The 24,481-nt window shown below is 37.0% G+C and overlaps 2 protein-coding genes across 2 annotated transcripts in view; one reads left to right on the top strand and one right to left on the bottom strand.

Annotated features, from left to right (window-relative positions):
- Window positions 1–24,481, bottom strand: part of LOC145991001 (14 kDa phosphohistidine phosphatase-like) — a 665,202-nt gene that overhangs the window by 535,602 nt on the left and 105,119 nt on the right. The gene's annotated exons all lie outside the window — the stretch shown is intronic.
- Window positions 1–24,481, top strand: part of LOC145991000 (phosrestin-2-like) — a 343,551-nt gene that overhangs the window by 259,892 nt on the left and 59,178 nt on the right. Inside the window, exon 4 of the mRNA XM_083126651.1 lies at window positions 21,107–21,256. Within this exon, the coding sequence (XP_082982777.1) occupies window positions 21,107–21,256 (150 nt within the window). The remainder of the gene's footprint in view (window positions 1–21,106; window positions 21,257–24,481) is intronic.

The following is a 24,481-nucleotide window of genomic DNA, read 5'->3' as shown; positions in this document are numbered from 1 at the left end:
ACATAAGAACAAATGCAAGATAACACAATCCTACAGAGGGCTGTAGGGTCATACGCAAAGCCACATAAGCCTGCACGAATGCAGCCACCCCCCCCCCCCAACGAACATTTTATCCCTGGCAGAAGAAATTCTTTTTAATCCCTGCCAGGGAAGTTTCTCCCCCAAATAAAATGGAATTAAAAGCATACAGCACACTGTTTATTACCTATGAAACAAATACCACTGAAAAATCACTAGGGAAAACAGTTATTTAACGTTTAAATCCTACTTCACATCAGAGGTTTTACGAAAAGCTCCAGACTACCACCGTCAATCTGTCCATTGTTAAATAAACTACGAAAAACAGCCAATATCACAAGTAGAGTTGATTTCGTCAGTTTTATTCGTTGGAGTTAGATCACCACCGCATGCCGCCATTGAGTTGAACGGCCCATAGAAATTTGGTCAAGTTTTCTCAATGTTACTATCTCAATAGCTCTTTTTGTGTGTGAGTTTGGGTTTTCTTATAATCTAAATATACCGTTTCTAAATTACGTGTAAATGTTGTCATAAGATTTAAGGTCCTAGGTTAGAACCATTGTTCAAAGGTACTTGGAACTGCAAGGCAAAAGCACAGACAAGTTAATAGACAACTTGTCTGTGGCAAAAGTTTAATTTACTAACTGATAAAACCTACCCTCTCGAAATCAAATCAATAACAAATACGCCACTGAGTGAGCACTGCCCCCCCCTCCCTCCCCCAGGTAAAAGGTTAATTCGCATACTGGATAAAACTCGCCAGGAATTCGTGCCTGTGTCTGACAAAATTCCTGTTTCGTACCGCGATACACCACAAATACCATGAATGGTCGATTGACTGAAGATAACACTGCCGTTGGTAGTGTCCAATGCCTGCCTCACTGTGAGAAAGAATTACATTAGCTCTCGAAAATTCGAAACTGTACCAGGAAAAACACAGCTATGAATGGACACACACAGAGAGACAAATTCCATATTTTAAAGTAAGTTTTGAACTGAAATATACCCCACTCCCCCCTAACGATATCTCCCTCCGGAAACCGGAGGCTAGTTTTCATGCCATGGTTATCAAAGAGGATTTCTCTATGGAAACCAGAGAAAGCCCCATTTTCACCAGAACTTCGTGGTCCAGTTTCCATCACAGTCCCCTCCCACTTCGGATAATTGGACATGGAATGTCAGCTGCGAAATTAATGCCTGACGGGTTTACGAATGTAAAATAAAACCTGACCTGTCGTGATTTGACGTTTGATGATTTCGGATTAAATGTAATTTCCATTACGGAAAACTCTATTGTATGAATGCATCAGCAGAACTACGATCGGATTTTAATGTGATTTACCTATTTTACAAATTCAAATTAACAATTATTTTTGTTCTGAAAGAATTAACTCTCCACCCCATTCTACTGATAACTCCATCAGTTAATCTTGTATGTTTTGGTTATTAAACGCCACTTTTCTATCTCATTAGGTTAATCGCGACCATGTGGGTGAATGATGATTATGTGAAACATGTGGAAGGGCCAACACAATAAAAATCATTGCCCACAACAGGATTCGAACCCACGCTCTTCGCTTTCGGGGTCAAGAAACGATCATTCAATGCACTCTGCCTCCGAGCTTCTGCACAGTTTGTCTAAATTGAAGACAGCTCATGGGAGATGTGAGGTGTAACTTAGATTAATAACAAGTATGGAAATATCAACAGTGTGTACACTACCAAGAAAACAATAAAAGACACAGTATGGATATGGGAATGGAATGTCAGGTGGGGCAAGCGGACTACATTTCTTGATATTGAAGTAACTATTCCACTGATAGTTAATCAACATTTTTCTTACAGTTTTTGTGCAATGAAATATGAAACTTAACACTGTTGATTAAACATAATTACCCTTAAAATACTTTCCCAGATTTGTAGCTATAAGTGAATAATTTTGTGTTACGGGTGGGACAGACGAAACTGCCTCTTCACTTAATAACAAATTTATTTTAATTTCTGTGCATTGGCAAATTATAAAAATAAATTATTGAAGACAAAGACCTTTGAATATTCTAGTGGAGTTGAGGGTGAAATGTAACAGTTAAAGGAGAAATTATTTTTCTTTGGTGTCACGGGTGGGACACTATACAAAACACAAGTAAATCAAAAGTTAAAATAAACGAATATTATGTAAAATAGCTTCTACTTTCTAACTTAATTATATATAATACTTGAATTTTTATCCAAGAGACAAATTTAGATTGTTCGCTCACAAGATAGGATAAAGTTACAGCATTGCATTTAATTCTAAAAATTGATGTTCACAGGCACTTTCTCATGGGATGCCTCTCATGCAAGATGCAAGATAACCTTCTTGGGTTATCACAAAATATAAGCAGAATTGATACAAAATTCCAAATTGGGACGCTATTGAGCAGTAAGAAAACACTAAGGAACATACTACCAAACAGTAAGCCAGAAAACCCCATATATACAGTAAAACATGAATAGCCAACATACCATGTTAATCTGGATACCCTCTGGAGAAGGCAGATGAGCACAAATTACACAAATGCAACGGAGAAGTAGAAGATCGAAAATACCGAATGAGCATGGAATGAATAGCACACAATGCAACAGAACAGCATAAAAGTACTACACAAAGAACATAATTGGAAACAGAAAAAATCAAAGCAGCAGCATTGGCCCAAACCCGCTATATATGCCCCCCTTCCCCATCAGAAAATTGACGAAGCAACTTAAATGAAGAGGAAAGATAGTATAGAATTTCGGACGGGGGTGCCATAGAGTAGCTGGATTTGCAGTACGTAAAATCACAGGTATGTCGTAGATCAGATCTGTACCAAGCGCGAAAAGAAATTGCTCACCTTAAGAAAAGGGAAGAGATGCTTTCTCGAAAGGCGGTGTTAGAATCTACCTACATATATCAAAATGGATGTGTGTGTGTGTGTGTGTGTATGTATGTTTGTTCCGGCATAACTCTCGAACGCCTGGAGCAATTTCAACCAAACTTGGTACACATATGACTTACAATCTGGGAAGAAATACTGTGGGGGTAAGACACCCCTGGCACCCCTAGGGGTGGGGTGGAAAGGGGGTTATATGTAAAAATAATCGAAAAGACCTATATTAGTGTGGAATCCATAGCTTTCGGGTTCGCTAAGATACATAGTGACACTCCCAATGCCGTTCAATTTATTTATTCTTGCTCCTGGAGGTGAAACTAAAAATGTTATTTATAATCAAGTTTTGAGCAAATTAATATTATAGTAAATTTGTAAAATATTTTACTTTATAATTTGTATACTGTACTTATACTTCTAACTCCTGTAAATAAAATTAGTTACATTTTACACTATAGTTAGAATTCATTATTTTCCTGTCTAATAGAAGATTGGGATAAATAAATACCCGAGAAACGTCGGGTAATCAGCTAGTAGGTAGATAAAAGTAGACGCACTAGACAATAGTTAATTGTCAATTATTATTATTTCATGCTAAAACAAAAGATCTCTTCTCATTCGTGTATTCTCTAATAATTGCAATTGAGAGCGCGTTCTAGTGTTCTCTATTTAATTAAGAACGTTTTTCATGTTTAGCTTATAATCATGTATTATCGCAGAATATGTGAAATTTAGAGGGATCGAGAGGCAAGTAAAAATAGTACTAAAGGCTCATGATGACGTCAGGTTACATTTGTCTCAGGATAGAAATTTTTGCCTATTTGTTGCCAGTGCAACTAGAAATATACACATATTTTATTTACATGTATTTTAAAAGCCACGAAGCCTGTTTTCGAAAGAACGGGAGTTCAAACCATTCGGTCACTCAAGATTAACTGCTGAGAAAGTAATATAACAGAGACCACAGTCCATTTCTTTGAGATCTTGTTACACCCATGATCCTCTCATCTAGCCCGTAGTGGGTCTGGGTCCAGGCGCCAGAGCCTCATTGGCCTGCAAGCCTGCAGTTCAGAGTGTACTATGTGGAAGAGTCAATCAATTGCAAGTTGTTACAATTACTTTAACGATAGCATATCACATTTTATGGCCATGATGAGCAAAAGAAACCTTTCCATTTCGATCATTTTATGTCGTTTTTCTAACCTCGTGGGTTAGTCGCGACGATGAGGATGAAGTGGATAATCGGACAAATCACAACGAGACATCCAAGCCTTGCCCTAGATTCGAACCATTTGAATTTAAAATTTGGGATGCGTCAGCACTCAGGCTATTTTTTATTACCCGTCACATAATACAGGGTCCAGCACCTTACCGTTACAAATAACAACTCGAACGTTGCATAACTAAAATTTTAAAATATCCCTACCTTAGTTAAAAGCTGATACTCTAAAGGAGCACTCAGCACACATAAGAAATAAAAACAGGACAACACACACAAAATTATATCGGTCATAGTGCCAGTCGCCAGAGCCTCGTTCGTCTGAAAATGCAGTCCAGGGTGTACTACATGGAAGTGAGGTTGACTTTTGGGCGCCTACGTAGAAGGTCGTCCTTACACGCCAGATTCGAACCTGAAACCTGTGGAATCGTATCACGTTGAAAAATGACGATGAAAATGAATGCAGTTTCATGGCGGAACTCGCGCTAGTAACCTTTGGAATCCAACATCAACGCGCTCAGCCGCGTAAGTAGGAGAGTAATTCATAATTTCCTACTGCAGCCTTAATGAACTACCATGACACACGTTAAGGCAACGAAAAATTAATCTTGCTCAAACACGAAGGTTTTGCTTAGATCTTTCTTGTGCTTTTATCGGCTATCTTGGGCGTGGTACTGCTGCGAATTAATAGGATAATGTGTATTTTACACAGTCGAGCTGACTGCGGCCACCAAATGGTGTGCTAGTAACTGGGCACACCTTCTGGAATTCGTACAACATTCAGCTAAAAGTTTTATTATTATATTTAGAATAGGCAGATTCATTCGGTTATAAGTTTTAGAGTACCGTGGTTGTGTGTGTGTACGTGCATGTGTCATATACTAAAATTTGTCTGTGTGTATGAAACGAACACAGGATGAATTTAGTACCTTAGTAGTGTAATTGATACTACGACTGGGACGAGAAATGAAGAGGTCTTCGACTGAATAGAAATACTTAAAACTAAGGCAAAATGTCTATAAAATTTCATTGCTACTGTGTAAAACCTACGATTTTTTTTTAAAAAAAAAGCTTCCGAGAAAAAAAGACCCCCCTCAAATTGATGTGGCTAAACCTAAATTTGCTAAAATTGCTGTTTATAAATTTGTTAAAAATATGGCTTTTCTCAATATTGTTTTCACCACACTTAAAACTAATCTAAGATGCTCTTAAGAGCTACACCTACCCACACCCACCCACACATATTTATACCTACATATCTTTACCCACACATATATATACCTATCTACATATATACCCATATCTATACATATTTATTTCCGGTTTATTTCTAATTATTTCTAGTTTAAGTTTAGAGTATTAATATGTTAACCTGGAATATTTTAATTGGATACTAGGCTCAACTTGTTTATCTAATACTAAACACAATATAATATGCAAAAGTCTTCTAGAATTGCTCTGTGACTCTTTCATTTCTTACATCATAAACATATGATTTTTCACCTATAAGAATAACACTGCATATGGTGTCATCAGGAAGTGTATCATGGAATTCACAGATAATTTTAATGTTTGTCCTGTCATTAACCACAACTTGTTTTCTTTTTGAGGTGTTGATAACAAACATGGGTCTCTGTGTTTTGAATTCATCTGGTGAGTAATACATGTCAGTATTCCCAATTGTAACCCTTTTGAATGCTGTAAATGCTTCATATAATTTGAGGAAATCATCCTTGGACATGTCTAAATTATAATTTTCTCTAGGAAACACCTCATTTCTGCCATTTTTAAGATATATGTTCTTGATGTTGCAACTATCAAACTTACTTGAATTTTTTTCTTGATTATTGTTTATATTGTTAATTTTATAAACGGAGATTGTCACGTGACCTTGTAGCTTGTTTTACATGATCAGCCAGATCTTTTTAGATTGTGATCTTTTCCTGTTAGGATATTTGAAATTACATTTTTTTTTCCAAACAGCAGCACCCTAAAAAATCCAGGAAGCTCTAAATTGTTAATTAAAAAAGGTGTGATATTAAATTGATACAACCATTGAACAAAATGCAATATTTTCATCCCTAATGAGATATATTACTACAAAATACCCATTTAGATTCTTCCAGCGTTTTAATCGTAGATTTCCTGCCACACAAATTTATTTCCTGCCATCCCATAAAACCTTCCCCACTTAATTTGTTAATTAATATTTGATATCAGTGAAGCTGAGCACACCCACCCTTACTCACTCTCTCTCTCTCTCTCTCTCTCTCTCTCTCTCTCTCGTATTTGTGTGCATGCTCGTTGTTTCCACTAACTTAGAGATTGTGTTACAGCATATGGTTAAAGAAAATAAAAATTGACGAAAACTCGGGTTCTGTAGATATAGAAAGATAGTTATTTTTGTATGGGCCGAACAAAAAAATTGTCTACAGAGATCCCGATTATTATCAGTAGAGCCCGGATGTTCAGGCACTGAAAAATATTAAAAATGGCAGGCAAAAGGCAACGAAAAATTGAAAAAAAGGCAGTGTATGTCGAAAAAAAGGCAGTCAAGTTTCAGAAAGAGGCAGTAAAAATTGAAGAAGAGGCATTAAAAATTGAAGAGAAGGACTTAAATTCTTCTTAAATCGTTAAAAATGTATTTACAAATAATAATTTGAATAACAAGGGTTATTGAAAAAGTATTGAGAAAGTATGACCCCCCTCAGGTTGATGTGGCTACACCTGAATTTGCTAAATTGTTGTCTATAAGTTTGTTAAAAAAATATACTTTTTCTCGACACTGTTTTTGGCCTAAGCTATGAGCGACAACAACAGAGCCATCTATGTGCAAATGTCTGAACTCGGTGAACACTTCGGAACAAGTCAACTTTTTTCAATACCACATCATTTTAAACTCTCTCTGCCAGCAATAGGGATTGGTAGTAAGCGTTAGACAAAGTACTTTGGAGCCGAATATGCCTTTCTTAAGACGTCGTATATTGCTAAAATATCTTTAATTTACATATTTCTCATACCGCCGTATCTTGTTCTATTAGACCTCTTCAAGAAAATCGCCAATTAGTGAAAACTAATTGAGCAAAAGAGGCTAATAGGCAAGCATACAGTGATATGGGGATATGTGAATTGTCGGTTTCTTCGATCCAGATAAATGGATTGAATTGAAACTGGGATATTTTGCATTTTCTTTTTTAATATGATAGCTAAAATAACAGAGATTTTGATTGGCTAATATTGGTTTAAGTAAGCAAGATTTCTATTGGCAGATATTTGTTACAGCTTGTTAAACAAAAATCAATACGCTTTAGGTCATTGCTTTTCTACGCACGTCACGGCATAGTTGAGTAGGTTAGTGATTCTCTAGGTTAGATCAATACTTATTCTATCTTTGCGCATGCTTTACAACTTGTCATAGTTTTATTAAGTACAGAATTTTGATTTCAATCCCGAGAAATCTGATATATAAAACCAACTTCAAAAATTAAATATATTAATACATTAAATATATACAATATATATAAAAAGTACACTGCTAAACCCAATTAATATTTTATATCAAATATAGAGGTCTAATTTAAACCCCACGAAATCTTATAAAATAAACCAATAATAAAAATATATTAACATATTAAATATATAAAGCATATTATTAAACCCAATTAATATTTTACATTAAATATAAAATTTTGATTTAAACCCCAAGAAATCTGATATTTGTATGAATTTGTATTTGTATTGAATTTTGAGAATAAATACCGAGAAATTTTTATTTAAATAACATTTTGTAAAAATGACAATTTGTATAACCGACTTACCACTTGAACTGCTGTACAAGATTTTTGAGTATACAGTCGACGGAGGTAAGGATGTTGCAAGGCTCGTTGAGTTAAGCAAAATAGCGCCTGAATTTTATCCACCGTGCGAGATGATTTTTATGGACAATCTTCGCAAAATAAGTGGTATTAAAAAGTTGCAGAATCCAGAGTTTCTTTTTCGGGCTGCAAGCAAAAAGTTGGTTGATAGGATGGACGAGTTTCATATAGCGAGGCAAGGAAGAAGACGATATACGGATGATTGGTATGAGTCAAACGCGGAAACAGACAGCATTATCACACAACTCATTGCATTGACTGAGGCGCTAACTTTTTTTATAACCTGACATAATATATAAATAAAATACTATTACTAACAAGGAGATAACTGGATTAATTTTTGCAGGCAACCAAATCTTTTGAAATATTGAAAATTATATTAAAGAGGAAATAAAATAAAAAGTAGGCTTAATTCAGGAAATGTATGTTACTTCTCTCTAAGAAACTAAAAGTTAAAATATACAAAACAGTAATTTTACCTGTAGTATTATATGGATGTGAAACTTGGTCCATTATATTAAAAGAGGAACATAAATTGAGAGTATTTGAAAATAAAATTGTTAGGAAAAATATTTGGATCTAAAAGGGATGAGAAAATAGGTTAGTGGAGAAGGTTACATAATTTAGAATTACATAATTTGTATTCATGTCCAGATATTATTAGAATAATTAAATCAAGAAGACTTAGGTGGGCAGGCCATGTGGCAGTAAGACACACTAGCACCGCAAATTGATTTTATTGAAAAGTATGCAGAAGCAGTGTTGGAAGCAATTTGAAGACAGAAACGGCTATGCAAAGACACTTATTATAATGTTAATATTTCAGTATAATGTTTTCAGAATTGCTTTTCGATAATGTTCGGTACTTAATTTAATCAATTGTTAGACAAAACACACATTAGAATTCAAGGACGGAAAATATGAACAGCGAATGAATGCTTTAGAGTAGATGTGATATTTAAAGGAGGTGGCTCTTCCATGATAATTTTTGTTTTCTGAATTCAAACAAAAAATTCATGAATATTATCATAATTGAATGATTAATTAGGTGCTCGGTTTACCTTGTCCCTCCAGACGAAAGATGGAATGTATACAAGCCTATGCCTCCTAAAGTTCATCGTGGCTTGCGAAAACGAAATATCTAACCGGAAACTTCCAATGATTTTTATTTTTTTAGAACATGCTTCGCTAAGGAGGTCAAAATAACAAGTTCCGTAATTCGAATAACTTGTTGATTTTATTACGAACGAAGAAGGAAGGCATGGCCGTAGTATTATTACATCAGGTCATCTTTTATTTTGTTCGCGTCGATTAATCTTCTTACGTTTCTTCTTCTCCTTGTCGTTTTCGTCCAAAATCGTGTTTACTGGAACGTTGAAACGTTTACCGGAACGTTGAAACTTTTACCGGAATATTGAAACGTTTACCGGAACCCCAAAATTTCGTCAGTGGACAATATCTCGAGAACGGTTAGAGATACAGCAAAAACGATCAAAAATCGTAAAAGGTTAACGAAAAGCACGTGGTATAAACTACCTGTATATGATGTCGAGAAAAAAGTATATTTTTTTAACAAACTTATAGACAACAATTTAGCAAATTCAGGTGTAGCCACATCAACCTGAGGGGGGTCATACTTTCTCAATACTTTTTCAATAACCCTTGTTATTCAAATTATTATTTGTAAATACATTTTTAACGATTTAAGAAGAATTTAAGTCCTTCTCTTCAATTTTTAATGCCTCTTCTTCAATTTTTACTGCCTCTTTCTGAAACTTGACTGCCTTTTTTTCGACATACACTGCCTTTTTTTCAATTTTTCGTTGCCTTTTGCCTGCCATTTTTAATATTTTTCAGTGCCTGAACATCCGGGCTCTACTGATAATAATCGGGATCTCTGTAGACAATTTTTTTGTTCGGCCCATACAAAAATAACTATCTTTCTATATCTACAGAACCCGAGTTTTCGTCAATTTTTATTTTCTTTAACCATATGCTGTAACACAATCTCTAAGTTAGTGGAAACAACGAGCATGCACACAAATACGAGAGAGAGAGAGAGAGAGAGAGAGAGAGAGAGAGAGAGAGAGAGAGAGAGAGTAAGGGTGGGTGTGCTCAGCTTCACTGATATCAAATATTAATTAACAAATTAAGTGGGGAAGGTTTTATGGGATGGCAGGAAATAAATTTGTGTGGCAGGAAATCTACGATTAAAACGCTGGAAGAATCTAAATGGGTATTTTGTAGTAATATATCTCATTATGGGATGAAAATATTGCATTTTGTTCAATGGTTGTATCAATTTAATATCACACCTTTTTTAATTAACAATTTAGAGCTTCCTGGATTTTTTAGGGTGCTGCTGTTTGGAAAAAAAATGTAATTTCAAATATCCTAACAGGAAAAGATCACAATCTAAAAGATCTGGCTGATCATGTAAAACAAGCTACAAGGTCACGTGACAATCTCCGTTTATAAAATTAACAATAGAAACAATAATCAAGAAAAAAATTCAAGTAAGTTTGATAGTTGCAACATCAAGAACATATATCTTAAAAATGGCAGAAATGAGGTGTTTCCTAGAGAAAATTATAATTTAGACATGTCCAAGGATGATTTCCTCAAATTATATGAAGCATTTACAGCATTCAAAAGGGTTACAATTGGGAATACTGACATGTATTACTCACCAGATGAATTCAAAACACAGAGACCCATGTTTGTTATCAACACCTCAAAAAGAAAACAAGTTGTGGTTAATGACAGGACAAACATTAAAATTATCTGTGAATTCCATGATACACTTCCTGATGACACCATATGCAGTGTTATTCTTATAGGTGAAAAATCATATGTTTATGATGTAAGAAATGAAAGAGTCACAGAGCAATTTTAGAAGACCTTTGCATATTATATTGTGTTTAGTATTAGATAAACAAGTTGAGCCTAGTATCCAATTAAAATATTCCAGGTTAACATATTAATACTCTAAACTTAAACTAGAAATAATTAGAAATAAACCGGAAATAAATATGTATAGATATGGGTATATATGTAGATAGGTATATATATGTGTGGGTAAAGATATGTAGGTATAAATATGTGTGGGTAGGTGTAGCTCTTAAGAGCATCTTAGATTAGTTTTAAGTGTGGTGAAAACAATATTGAGAAAAGCCATATTTTTAACAAATTTATAAACAGCAATTTTAGCAAATTTAGGTTTAGCCACATCAATTTGAGGGGGGTCTTCTTTTCTCGGAAGCTTTTTTTTAAAAAAAATCGTAGGTTTTACACAGTAGCAATGAAATTTTATGGACATTTTGCCTTAGTTTTAAGTATTTCTATTCAGTCGAAGACCTCTTCATTTCTCGTCCCAGTCGTAGTATCAATTACATTACTTACCTTTATCTATTTCTTTCCGTAGTAGAACGTAGGATTTGATGTCATCAATAGAAAGAATACCGTGTGCGAAATTACGCAAAATATGCAGACAGATATGTATTTTAAAATAACAAATGTGCACTAAAGGTTTGGCAATGTCATAACATAAATATAAGCTCATATTTTATCGCAAAGTGGTTGAAATGATAAAGTCCTTTTTAACGCAAACTAATTTATAGATACGGTGTTATTTATATTTTTTACCTGTATTTGTGTCGTGGATATTTTGTAATGTTGTTTATTTCACCGCGTTAATTGTGAGGATGATTAATGGACTGATGAAATAGATGAGGTAAAATAAAAATAGAGTTCTCTCTCTTCAGGATTGAAACCCTGGGGCTGGTGTCACTATTCCAATAAGTGTAGTAGTTATGGTGTTGCGTAAGAATATTTCTACTGATATAATAAGGGACATGTATGTGGTATATGAAGTGTAATCTATCGTGCAAGCAACTGAAACGAGTTAATACATAAGCAAGTGAATCAAGTCTGAAAAAAATATAATGGCAGCAGGCACGGTATATGTATGTATATGTACATATTTATTTAAAGTTGGCAACCAAACTTGGAATTACATAAATAACGGTAGCCAACATCGCCACATAAAAAAAAACACCTTGCAGATCGCCTCGTGTTCAAGAGCATCGTATTGCAATGCAAGAGTCCAAAGTCGATTCTCGACGGACTCCATGGCGGAGTGCTTATCGCAACGATCCTTGTGTGTGTTTCATCATCATTCCATCAGTTCAACAGGTATGAACAAAAGAGGTACAAAAACAACGTAAAATAACCAAACTACAGAGAGAGAGGGAGAGGTAGGGAGCGAGAGAGAGAGTTCGATTCTTTGTAGTTTGGATTGGGCAACTTTAGAGCCAGTCCCGAAACAGCCTGGGTCTGGCAAGCTGCCTGAAGGTTGTTTTTACAAGATATTAATTTTTTACGCCTAGTAAGATGCCTTTGAAGTTCTCACAGTTTGTGTGTGAGTGCGAATGTGTGTGTGGGGGGGGGGGGGACAAATACGTGTTCCGTTTAGGCAAAAATGGAAGTGGAAAAAAAAAACCACAGCGACGGCATAGCATTTGTATCAGGCATTCAAATCATGTTACTACACAGTGTTCTCCATAAACTGAATAGATATCTCGACTCAAAACCAGATGCATTTACACATTTATTTTTTCAAACAGAAAGAATATAAGCAGGGACGAGGGTGGGATAACGAACGCTGTCAAAAGACCTTACCATCTCAAACCGTCCTGTGAAATTCCCGCACAGGCGACTATTAAAAAAAATTCTCACATAAACATTAATTCTGTTTGGAGCAATATTCTCCGTGCCTCGTCCTTTTTATGCTTTTGGCAGCTGGTTTTATTGCTCATAGTTCTGTGAAATCACGAACGTAATTTGCAGATCAAACGAACAAGGGAGCTAGGGGAGATGCAATCATCCGTGAACGGATAATGGTATCGGAGCATGGGGCAGCTTCTGACCTACCAAGCAAAGTATTCCTTGAGCTTTAGTTCATAAAATACTGAATAATATTCCAGGGAAGATGCTGGATATGTTGGTAATAATACATCTTTGAATATATATACGTATATGTCATACTTATTATAAACGATGTTCAATAACCTTCACAACCATTTCATTTCTAGCATAAGAGCCTTATATGAATGTACGTTCTGGAGCAGTGCACAGTGTGATGTATGATCACGTGGTACGTGCTAACCAATCAACGAATGTTGAAAGCGGCAGCTAGGCACTTGTTCAATCCAAGGTTGTTAAAGGTCTCGGAATTTTAAATAATTTCCACTCCGGTCCAGGAGAGAAATTCAGTAAGTGTAAATGGGATATGGACCGTAAAGAACCTTCGTGTGTTTAAAGTACTTCAACTCGGTCCAGGAACAGTTTTCCCGGATCAATTTAAATGCGGTCCAAGAACCTTTTTTCCGGATCAATTTAAATATGGTCCAAGTTCCGTATTGAAATGAAACAATACGCAGAATGGACCGAATTTAAATTGTGTGAGGAAAAAAAGGTTCCGGTCCTGTTAAGGAACCCTTAGGGGTTCCTGGACCTTTAACAACCCTGGTTCAAACTTCTGAACTTGAACAAGGCGTTTACTAGGTTGAACTGAATGCAGCAAATTTCTTGCAGCAGCCGGGCACTGGGATCCGCCTGCACTACACCTAAGGTCAAAAAGTGCAACAAACTAGACTGGGCTAATTAGATGATGGGACAAACAGACAGGACCCGTGGTTCCGTAGCGCGGTATTCTAACCACTCCGCTACGGTTAACATCCCAGTGCCTTCCGGAAAGGTCATTCTTTTCACCCAAAGAAATAAAAAAGAGAATCAACATTAATATTATTTGGAATGTCCGACGATTGCATTCCGTCTGCAGCAGCTGATTCTGCTGCCCAACGTAAAGTATCTTTTGATGGGTTCGTTAGGACTAACGTTTGAGGTATGAAGTTATGGTTAGAGTTTCCACCTAACAGTTGAGAAAGTTTTGTCCCCAGTGACTCGATCACGGGCTCGAAACTTCTGAAACGTTAGTAATTTCGAAGCGGTAAACCCAACTTATAACGAAATAAGAGGTTGGAACCGTAATTAAACCTGAGTAGATTGCGTAACTGCAAACACTAAATTCGGGATGTGCAATTAGGAAACGTGTTTGGTCTGTTCCATTTGCCTGGCTCTTGTTCCCTTACTGTTACTGCATATATACTTTATATATGTGTGCGCGTGTATGTATATACTAACATACATATGCATTATATACAGATATATACAGGGTGACTGGTAATTAGATGTATTCCCTGAAAGGGGTTAAAGTAGAGACAATTTGCAATAAATTTGACCATATGATACCCCGTCCGAAAATTAGTAGTTTTCGAGATAATCGAGTTTCTATTGTTTTTTCTAAAAATGACAATTTTCCACATAAAAAGATGAATTGAGAAAAAACTGATAATTGTAGGGAACTTATTTAAGCGTTTTCTGATAGCTAACAAACAAGTGGTTCGTTTTAAAAAAAGTTTTTTCCAAATAACAATCACATGTAAGTACCGGGTGGGTCTAAACTTACAAGTGATGATAAAAAAATGCACTCTTAGTTTACTTGGCAACGTATTAATAACAAAAATGGTATGACACGAACCGTACAACTTACTTAAATTACTTCCTTGAGTCATCAGCTATCCAACAAGGTACAAATGTTGCTAACATTTACATTTGTGGACAAGAAATAATACTTCATTCATCTTCATGTGTATGGAATCAATGAACAATACAATTAAAGAACATTACACGTCTTGCTCAAAGTGGGCACCTTCGTTACGAATGCAGGCACGTAAGTTTTTACGGACATTTGTTCTCTTAACTCGTGATGTGATGGTGGCCTTGACGTGTTGACCAGCTGTTAAGATCCTCTCCCTGAAATCTTCTTGCGAGTTTACCGGTGCCTTGTCATGTGGCTCCAAATGTAAAAGTCGCAAGGCGCCAAATCGGAGGATCGAGCCGGCCAGGGAATCGGTCCGCCTCGGCCAATCCATTTCTTTGGGTACTTTTCATCCAGCCACTGTCGCACGCCCAGGCAGAAGTATGGATGGGCGTTATCAACAATCATTTCATCGAGCCATTTTTCCTGCCCCAAATCTTAAATGGCATCACTTATGAACATTTTTTGCGGAACGGGATGGCAACGTTGTTGGAGGATGTGCCTCTAGCTACAAGACGTGACATGATTTATCAGCATGATGACTGCCCAGCTCGATCCCCCGATCGATTTGACGCCTTGCGACTTTTACATTTGGAGCCACATGACAAGGCACCGGTAAACTCGCAAGAAGAGCTCAGGGAGAGGATCTTAACAGCTGGTCAACACAGCAAGGACACCATCACATCACGAGTTAAGAGACCAAATGACCCGTAAAAACTTACGTGCCTGCATTCGTAACGGAGGTGCCAACTTTGAGCAAGACGTGTAATGTTCTTTAATTGTATTGTTCATTGATTCCATACACATGAAGATGAATGAAGTATTATTTCTTGTACACAAATGTAAATGTTAGCAACATTTGTACCTTGTTGGATAGCTGATGACTCAAGGAAGTAATTTAAGTAATTTGTACGGTTCGTGTCATACCATTTTTGTTATTAATACGTTGCCAAGTAAACTAAGAGTGCATTTTTTTATCATCACTTGTAAGTTTAGACCCACCCGGTACTTACATGTGATTGTTATTTGGAAAAAACTTTTTTTTAAACGAACCACTTGTTTGTTAGTTATCAGAAAACGCTTAAATAAGTTCCCTACAATTATCAGTTTTTTTCTCAATTCATCTTTTTATGTGGAAAATTGTCATTTTTAGAAAAAACAATAGAAACTCGATTATCTCGAAAACTACTAATTTTCGGACGGGGTATCATATGGTCAAATTTATTGCAAATTGTCTCTACTTTAACTCCTTTCAGGGAATACATCTAATTACCAGTCACCCTGTATATAACACCTGTGTGTATATGTCATCGCACCAGCGGTTTACGGGTGCCCCTTCTCGAGACATCCAACTAAAATGTAGTACACCATGGACTGCATCTTGCAGACTAAGGAGACTCTGGCGCCCGGACGCATGGCCAGTATAATCTTCTATGGGACTTGTGTGCTGCCTATTTATGTTCGTTCCTTCATCCATAAAATCTCATCAAAATTCATCATCATCTTCGTGTGTAACGAAAAGTGGCAGAAAAGCGAAATGAAACAAACTAAATCAATCAATGTCGTCGCAGCATTGCTAAAACCAAGAATATGCAAATTTTTACTTTCACATAATTGCAACTTCTGACTCCTCTTTGTTGATATATTCCTATGCTAACTCTTGTGACCTAATCAACAGTCCTAATTAGGTATACATTTTACCAATGGCAACAATTATCCAAATGAAATTTCAGTCCCCCCCCCCAAGGGAATTGAATATTAAAATACTTTTACTTCAAAGTAAGTTACGCGTTCGTCGTTCTGGCATTGATGAGACGATATATGTTAAAGTAATGTCAAAACTTTGTTTAACCGAATTATGAAAGAAGCCAATTATGAGAAATATCCTTTTCAATTTTCTTGTTTGGACTTTTCATACTTTGTACAATCATGAGGGTGGAAGGCGTAAAACAATATGGAAACATCTCTCCGCGCCAAAATAATTATTGTTGCTGTTGCTTTAAGCCCACTTTATGAACAGATGGGCTAATCGGGACTGGATGTATAGTTTAAAATGGGATCCGAACCAGTGTGCAATGTGTATAGTTTAAAGTGGGATCCGAACCAGTGTGCAATGTGGCTCTATCGGGTATTAAACCCCACACCTATTATAGCTAGGCTTATTTTCCTAAGTTTAGTTACGACAGATTTAAACTCTGTTCTTTGGTTTCGCTCCAATGCAAATCTGGGCCATTACGCCTACGCATTTGCGTCTATATTTCTCCTGATTAGCCAATCTCAGCACAACTGAAATTGAAATAAACTTTGTTTATAATGAAAATTAGGTCAAAAATTACGCCACTTGCCGTGGTCACAATAGCGGCATATGACATTTTCCATCTTGATTGATTTGGTTCATTTTACTTCGCTTTTTCTGCCACATTTTCCTAATTGCAAAGATGAGGATGAATGATAGTATGATAAAATTGGTGAATGGACACTCACAAAGAACACCCATGCCCAGGCCGGGATCCGAATCCGGGACCCCTGGCGTCGTAGCGCGTTGTGCTAACCACTCCGCACGCAGATCGGCTCCTCCTCCCTCCTAAACCACTCACCATATTTGGAAGTTCCTACTGCCAAACTGTGCCCAATGGTGTCCTAAAAACGGCATACTCCAAAAATTATTACCGTTATTTTATCCGGCGTTGCCCGGGTATTTATTTATCCCAATCTTCTATTAGACAAGAAAATAATGAATTCCAACTATAGTGTAACATGTACCTAATTTTATTTGCAGGTATTTAAAGTATAAGTACAGTATATAAATTATAAAGAATTTTTTTTTACAAATTCACTATAATATTAATTTGAACTCAAAACTTGATTATAAACAACATTTTTAGTTTCACCTCTAGGAGCAAGAATAAATAAATTGAACGGCATTGGGAGTGTCACTATTCATCTTAGCGACCCCGAAAACTATGGATTCTACACTAATATCGATCGTTTTCAATTATTTTTACATGTCACCCCTCCCCCCACCCCTAGGGGTGCCAGGGGTGTCTTACTCCCACAGTATTTCTTTCCAGATTGTAATTCATATGTGTACCATGTTTGGTTGAAATTGCTCCAGGCGTTCGAGAGTTATACCGAAAAAAACAAACATACATACATATATATACACACATACATCCATTTTTATATACAGGGTGTCTATAAAGTCACTTAACATTTCTGCATGAACAGGATTTATGGTACAAAATAAAATATGTACTCAAACATATATCACAGTAGGACACAAAATCAGTATAACTCAATGTGACCACCCCTCAAGTCTAGGCACAGATGCCACCAATCCACCACAGCCCGAAACACCTTCTCCAACATAGCTGGTGTAATCTCAGCAACTGCGGCCGCAATGCGTTGTTTCAACTGGGCTATGCTGTGGATCCTCGCCCCGTACACCTTAGACATTATAAACCCTCAAATGTAAAAGCCTAATGGGGTCAGATCGAGGGGGGGGGGGGGAACTCCCCGTTGTGAGACACGACCAATCCATCTACCGGTGAAAACTTCGTTTAGGTGATCACGAACGATGATGGCAATATGGGTTGGTGCCCCACCCTGTTGGTGCATAGTAAGAAGCTTGGTGTGCCCCAATTCACCGTGCTGTGAGCCACAGTTGGTAGATGCTGAGATTATGGGAGTCGCGTGGTCGATGCGGTGGGGCTACGTGTGATCGCATCCTGTACATTTTCCACAATTTGTGGTGTTATGGCTGGCCTACCAGGAGGTTCTTCATCAACACTACCTATGCACTTGAATTTGTTGACCAGGTTCTTAATAGCCAGCCTGGTGGGGCCTGGTTTTCTGAATTCCCGAGTGAAGTCCGTCCGCATCTGTTCATACGTCATTCCACGCAGACGAGCACAAACAACGGCTATTCTATCTTCTATAGAGTACATTTTATCAGATCACTTGGAAAAAATAAAAGTTTTGTCATTAGTTCATTGAAATGTTAAGTGACTTTATAGACACCCTGTATATACCTAGGTAGAAGATAAAACGGAAGTATGATGTTGGTTGGAATATGAGTGAACTAGGATTGACTGTTCGTGGAATGAGGATGCAAGTGTGTGTGTGTGTGTGTGTGTGTGTGTGTGTGTGACTTTGACTTTCGTCAGAAGTGAATTCCATGATACCGCTGCTAGGTTGGAGGACATCTGACCAAATCTGCTTTTGCTTTGTTTCGGGATTACTAGGTCTCTATGGAAGGACGATCTGGTACAGCTCACCGCTCAGGAGATGATCCCAAACGGAATTGTAGTGACGTAGCGACAGGTGATTCCACTATTAGGGTTAGGGGAGTGCACCCTGAGTGAGAAACATATGTGGGCTCACTGTAACCGATGTAGCGATACAAGTCGTTTAGGGTTTTACCTGGACTAATCCTCTTTTCGAGTCCTAAAAATGGTCCGGCCAGAATTTTAGGAAAAATTGGAAATGTTCTTTTTTCTGGGATAAAGACAACTGCTTAACTTCAAGTTTAGTAACAAAATGTTATTTGTAAACAATTGTTAATATTGTTTCAGTTTTCAATTTCAAAGTAAAGAAATACAACACTCTCAGTTGTAAGCGCAAAGAAAATAAACTTTTCTTGCAACAAAGAAAAATTGTTGGACCTTTGCGTCTCTTCTGTTGCCACCGCCGCGCCGCGTGAGGTTTTGATTCCAAAGCATTTGTGACATCTACCGCGACACTTGGTGAGCAGCAAGTTTCTGACAATAGGTAACGATATGCAATTCGCCGCGGCTTACTTTGATTTGAGTTTCATGACAGAATTCAGAAATAAACAGTATTTTTTAACTGCCGTACTCTTAGTTACATGGCAGTGGAGAAGTGAAATTCTGTCGATCAGCGATCTGAACCATGCCAAAATGCAAATGTGTTTTTAGTGACGTCTTACAAAAACGGTTTCCTGACTTTAGGCCTGGAAGAAAAAAATCCGACGCAGAATGTCAATTTATGTTATTCTTTTAAATAAGAGACCAAGCTTCACAACCGTATAATATTAGGAGCATAGTGAATAAATATTAGAATATTCAGACATATGCCTATAATGAGGATTATTATTAGTTATACGGAAACGGTGTGAAATTGTTTTACAGGGGAATGTGATCTATAAGCTCACCAAATGCCGTATATTATTTTCAAAATTCTTTGAAATGCAGTCTAAATAATGCACAGGATAAGCAATACAAAAGTATTCTGGCCACTGAAAGAAAAGCAGCAAACTGTTGCTGCGGACACGCGCTCTGCGTAATTGACGCAAATCAACTCCCACGCACTTCGAAAATGATACTAGACCGCAGCGAAAGGCTTTCTGCTACCCCTAAAATCCGCAAATGGACTGCTCCTTCCCTTCACTCCCGTTCCCCGTCTCCCCTCGTTTGGGAATCGTCTCGTGAGCGGTGGGCTGTACCTTGGGTACTGGCCTCAGAGCGGAGCTTAAGCCTAGGATGCAAGGAAGATGATTTGTTATGTTTATCAGACAGATGTAACGTATTCTTGACATGACTGTGGAAACGTACGTTTTGGGCAATTGTTGGGAATTATTTTCTTGAATGTGAATGGTTCTTAAACAATTGTTGGAGTGTATATTGTTAATATTTGTTGAATATCCCTGGACTAATTTTACATAGAATCAATTTTCCAGCCGAGACACGTTCAAAAGTAAACAAAAACATTAAGTGTCTGTTACATTGTTCAGATTCATACAGGGTGTCCAAAAAGTGACGCAGCCCAGATTTTGAACGTAAGTAACTTTTGTACAAAAAGCGATAGAGACATGAACCTCGCACTGGGTATTAATTTTGTCTATGTGGATATTTTAAACATTAAAAAAGAAAAGTATTCTCTACATGAACGTTCAGTATGGTGAAAATTTACGAAGGTGTATAAAAAAATTGTAGGAAGTAAAAACAAACATGAATAAAATACAGCTATGGAGTAGCTTCCAAAAATTGTCGATGTGTATCGATGGTCTCCCTGCGTATTTATGGAATTGATGACAGAAATTTTTACGCATTTTGTGCATTACGATTGAAGCGATTAATTATGAAATATTCATAAAAATGTGTGGGCTCTTTCTTTTTTTTCTTCGAAATTACGAAGCGTACTGGCAACATTGGTCGGTCGTGTCAGAGGACATAGTACCAGGTTTGTCAAACATCTGGCTATGTTATTCAAGCAATGTCCAGATAAAATAAAGATTTTAAATTTATCGTACAAAACGATAGGTAGGTTAGTCGTATGTAGAATAAATTTCAAATATTTTCTTACTTTTGGACGCCCTGTATGTACACCGAAGTAAATATCTTCTTGTACTTGGCAAAAAATGTTAGTCACTTTTGGATACTGACTAAGCTGTTCTTATTTCCAGGTGTATGGCCAAGTGACGTTAACCTTTAGGTACGGAAGGGAAGATGAAGAAGTTATGGGGCTCAAGTTTTGTAACGAAGCAGTTATGTGCCTGGCTCAGCTCTACCCACCCCACGAGCGGGCTCCCCAAGAGACTCTGACGCCGCTTCAGGTAATCTCAAGGGAAAACTAAAAATTGGTGTGCATGGAAATATGTAAATGTTGATGCAAACTTTAAAGAAGGGTTGTTTCTAGAAATACAAGAAGCGAAGTTCGTGTACCTATGCAACACCGAACATAATATTGTGTTACATTCGAGCTGGAAAACAGCGCAGGACAACAACATTACATAAGAAATCTTAAATTGTAAAATAGAGTATGGATTTCTCCCCATGTTGCAAGTGGAAGCGGTTATTTTTTAAAGTTGATAATTAAGCTAGATACGATGTTTGGAAAATATGATGAATAAGTATTTACAGAATCCCATGTATTCCTTATGGAGAAATAACTTCAAGTTACGGCTAATTAAATGGGAGTTTCGACTTTTCGTCACACAACTGAAATATTCAATGGGTTCCCGTTCCTGTGTTTTGCTACGCCATCGGAAGTTTGATATTCCAAAGAGAACAAGTAAAATAATATTCCCATAAGCGTAATGCTAAGTTTTCTCCGCCTCCTACAACCATCAAGCGCAAAGACCTCTCTTTCTCCAGCTCGCTGCGGGGAAAGGTGGGTGGAGGAGGAACAGTTTAGCGTTCTCGCGTCTGGCTGGACACAAACTGTTCCTCCTGCCCTTAAGTAAATAAAAAATACTAAATCCGTGTAAAACATATGAAACCATTCTGATTTTACGAGTCATCACAGAAAGTAAAATGTTAGGAGGGTTGATGTTGATAGCAGTTGGACAGGGAATGAATAATTTCATACACAGAAAATGTGACTGGGTAAATAGATATAAAATACAAGATGTTATGTGTGTATAAGCACATACGTTTTTGTAAAATATCAGCACTTCCTTTACATCAATTTACACAACTTGGATTTCTGTGAATCCATCCTTTGTAACTTCCCTGTGAAGCCATCCTTTGTAACTTCCCTGTGAAGCCATCCTTTGTAACTTCCCTGTGAAGCCATCCTTTGTAACTTCCCTGTGAAGCCATCCTTTGTAACTTCCCTGTGAAGCCATCCTTTGTAACTTCCCTGTGAATCCATCTTTTGTAACTTCCCCTTGCCATCTGCTATCTGTATGGCTTGAAGAGCTAATGGCATCGATCTTCAATGGAAATAGCTAATTGAAACAAAACACTATTAGAAAAACTTATCGAATTTTATTATTCACTCTTTCTAAAATAGCGGGCTAGTTTATTTAGCACGATAGCTTCTACTAGTCTTTTAATAAACTACGGTGTTGCGGGAATATAATTTCAAATATTAACGTTAACTTCAACGTCAGGATACTTACGTTTAAATAATGGCGCTGGAAATGTTCTTATTCGTGGAATAAATCAAGACACGATCGCGGCGTATGTTTCCAAAAGCGTTGTTTAGGTGATTCAAAACGTTGTATTTTTTTTTATTTTTAATTACGTAATGGAAGACCATAAGCGCCTTAAAGGCAAGTCATTTACCCTTCTCCACAGCCAAAGAAAAATTGCCTACTTTATCTTCCCTTTTCCCCATTATTTTTATCCCCTTTCCTGATTGTATTCCTTTTTCAGTCAATTCTTGCGAGATTTTTCTCTTTGATTTTTCACGCTTAGTGATCTTTCCGGTTCCCTTTCACCTGTTTTCCTTCAGTCTTTTTGTCCCTTCTCTTGTTTGATTGTCTCTTTCTCTATCTTTCCCCTTCTCTTGCTGACCGATTTCCGAGGTAGGTGAGCTAAGATGAGATTTTTTTCTGACAATGTCCCTCTAGTCCTCTCCCATCCTCTAATAAATTAAGGACAGTAAAGGCGGTTGGAGTGTGGAGCAGATCACATCACCTTCACAAAAGGTAGAAATCATGAATGCATGTGGGGTCCCCACCCCCGCAACCAATAATATGTTAATAAAAGTGAAGTACAAAAAGAAAAATAATCGGCAGTTGTACTGAAATGTGCTTTTAATATAAAACACTCAAATATATTTCATAACCTATATATCTACACAAATAACATACAAGCTGCTCATCTCTGTACGCACAGATTTCGACCAACTCCTTAATACGTTCTTTAAAAAAATCTTAACAAATTTCATAATTTATTAACTTGAATACTTGTGCAAATTTCACCTGCACGTGACCACATGGTTCAGATGTTTTGCTCTAGCCCAACACCTGCCTGCATGTCCACATTAGACATTACTACCTGCATAAATCATTAAAAATTGTTGTTTATTGCACAAATGTTAGTAATCTTGCTACGCGATTTTAAAAATAAGATAAACAATACTTTCATCAAGAATGTATGTTTTGCCACAAAATTTCCTGCTTTGGTACACTAATTTACTATCTCTTTCTACTACCCAAAACTGCAATACTTGCTCAAAGAAATAGCATGCTGTATAATTTCCTCTTGTTTCACATTTGAATTGCAATTTCCACACTTATTCATCACACACGTTTCACTCGTACTCGTCATCATTCTAACACTCCAGCGCTTTATGCAGTTTGCAAAGGCTTTTGGTCTGTGCTTTTTGGTTCGCAACATGTTTTACCTCGTTTCTGCATCTAGCAGACTATTCTCACGGAAGTAACTTTCTTCAGAGCACGTTTCTTCTTGCACGAAACGCACGGAAAGCGACTTTTGGAACGGCATAACGAAACTCACGATCCTAACGAAAGCACCTATGGAACAGGCAGTTGCGATAACTTGTTTAACGCGTTAAACTCATGACACTTTCGGAACGCGCCCATTGTCTACCTCAGTCATGGCTTCTCTCTTTCTAGCTTATTCAAAGCCAAGAGGAACACCCCCACCCGGAGATCTCTTCTTAAAAAGAAAATTAGTGGCATGCATATTCATTGCCTTCGGGCCATTGCCCACTCGCATAATTTGCAGACATGGTGGCATTAGTAGTAAGCCTAAGGCTTCATAAAATAGCTCCATGCAGTGAATTGGAATCTTCACAGCATGAACTTGTTTTAAGAACAGAAGTTATGCCAAGTCCTGTTACCATTAGGAGATAAATATTTCGTCCACGCTACAGACGAAATTTCCAATCTGTCAAACATTCTCAAATTTATAGTACCTGCACTGGAGAAATGATGGTCTACGTTCGTAAATTTCAGTTGCCATCTAACTACCGTAAAAAAAATAACCATGAGCGCTTTTAAAATATTAATGTGTTCTCCTTATTTCACCTAATTAATATAAATGTAAACATTCAATTTTTCGAAAACATATTTATGGCAAACGCA

This window comes from Lepisma saccharinum, chromosome 8, assembly GCF_977018435.1.
Source record: "Lepisma saccharinum chromosome 8, izLepSacc3.1, whole genome shotgun sequence".
Lineage (NCBI taxonomy): Eukaryota > Metazoa > Arthropoda > Insecta > Zygentoma > Lepismatidae > Lepisma > Lepisma saccharinum.
The sequence above is the reverse complement of the archived record's forward strand: the minus strand, read 5'-3'. Positions and strand labels throughout refer to the sequence as shown.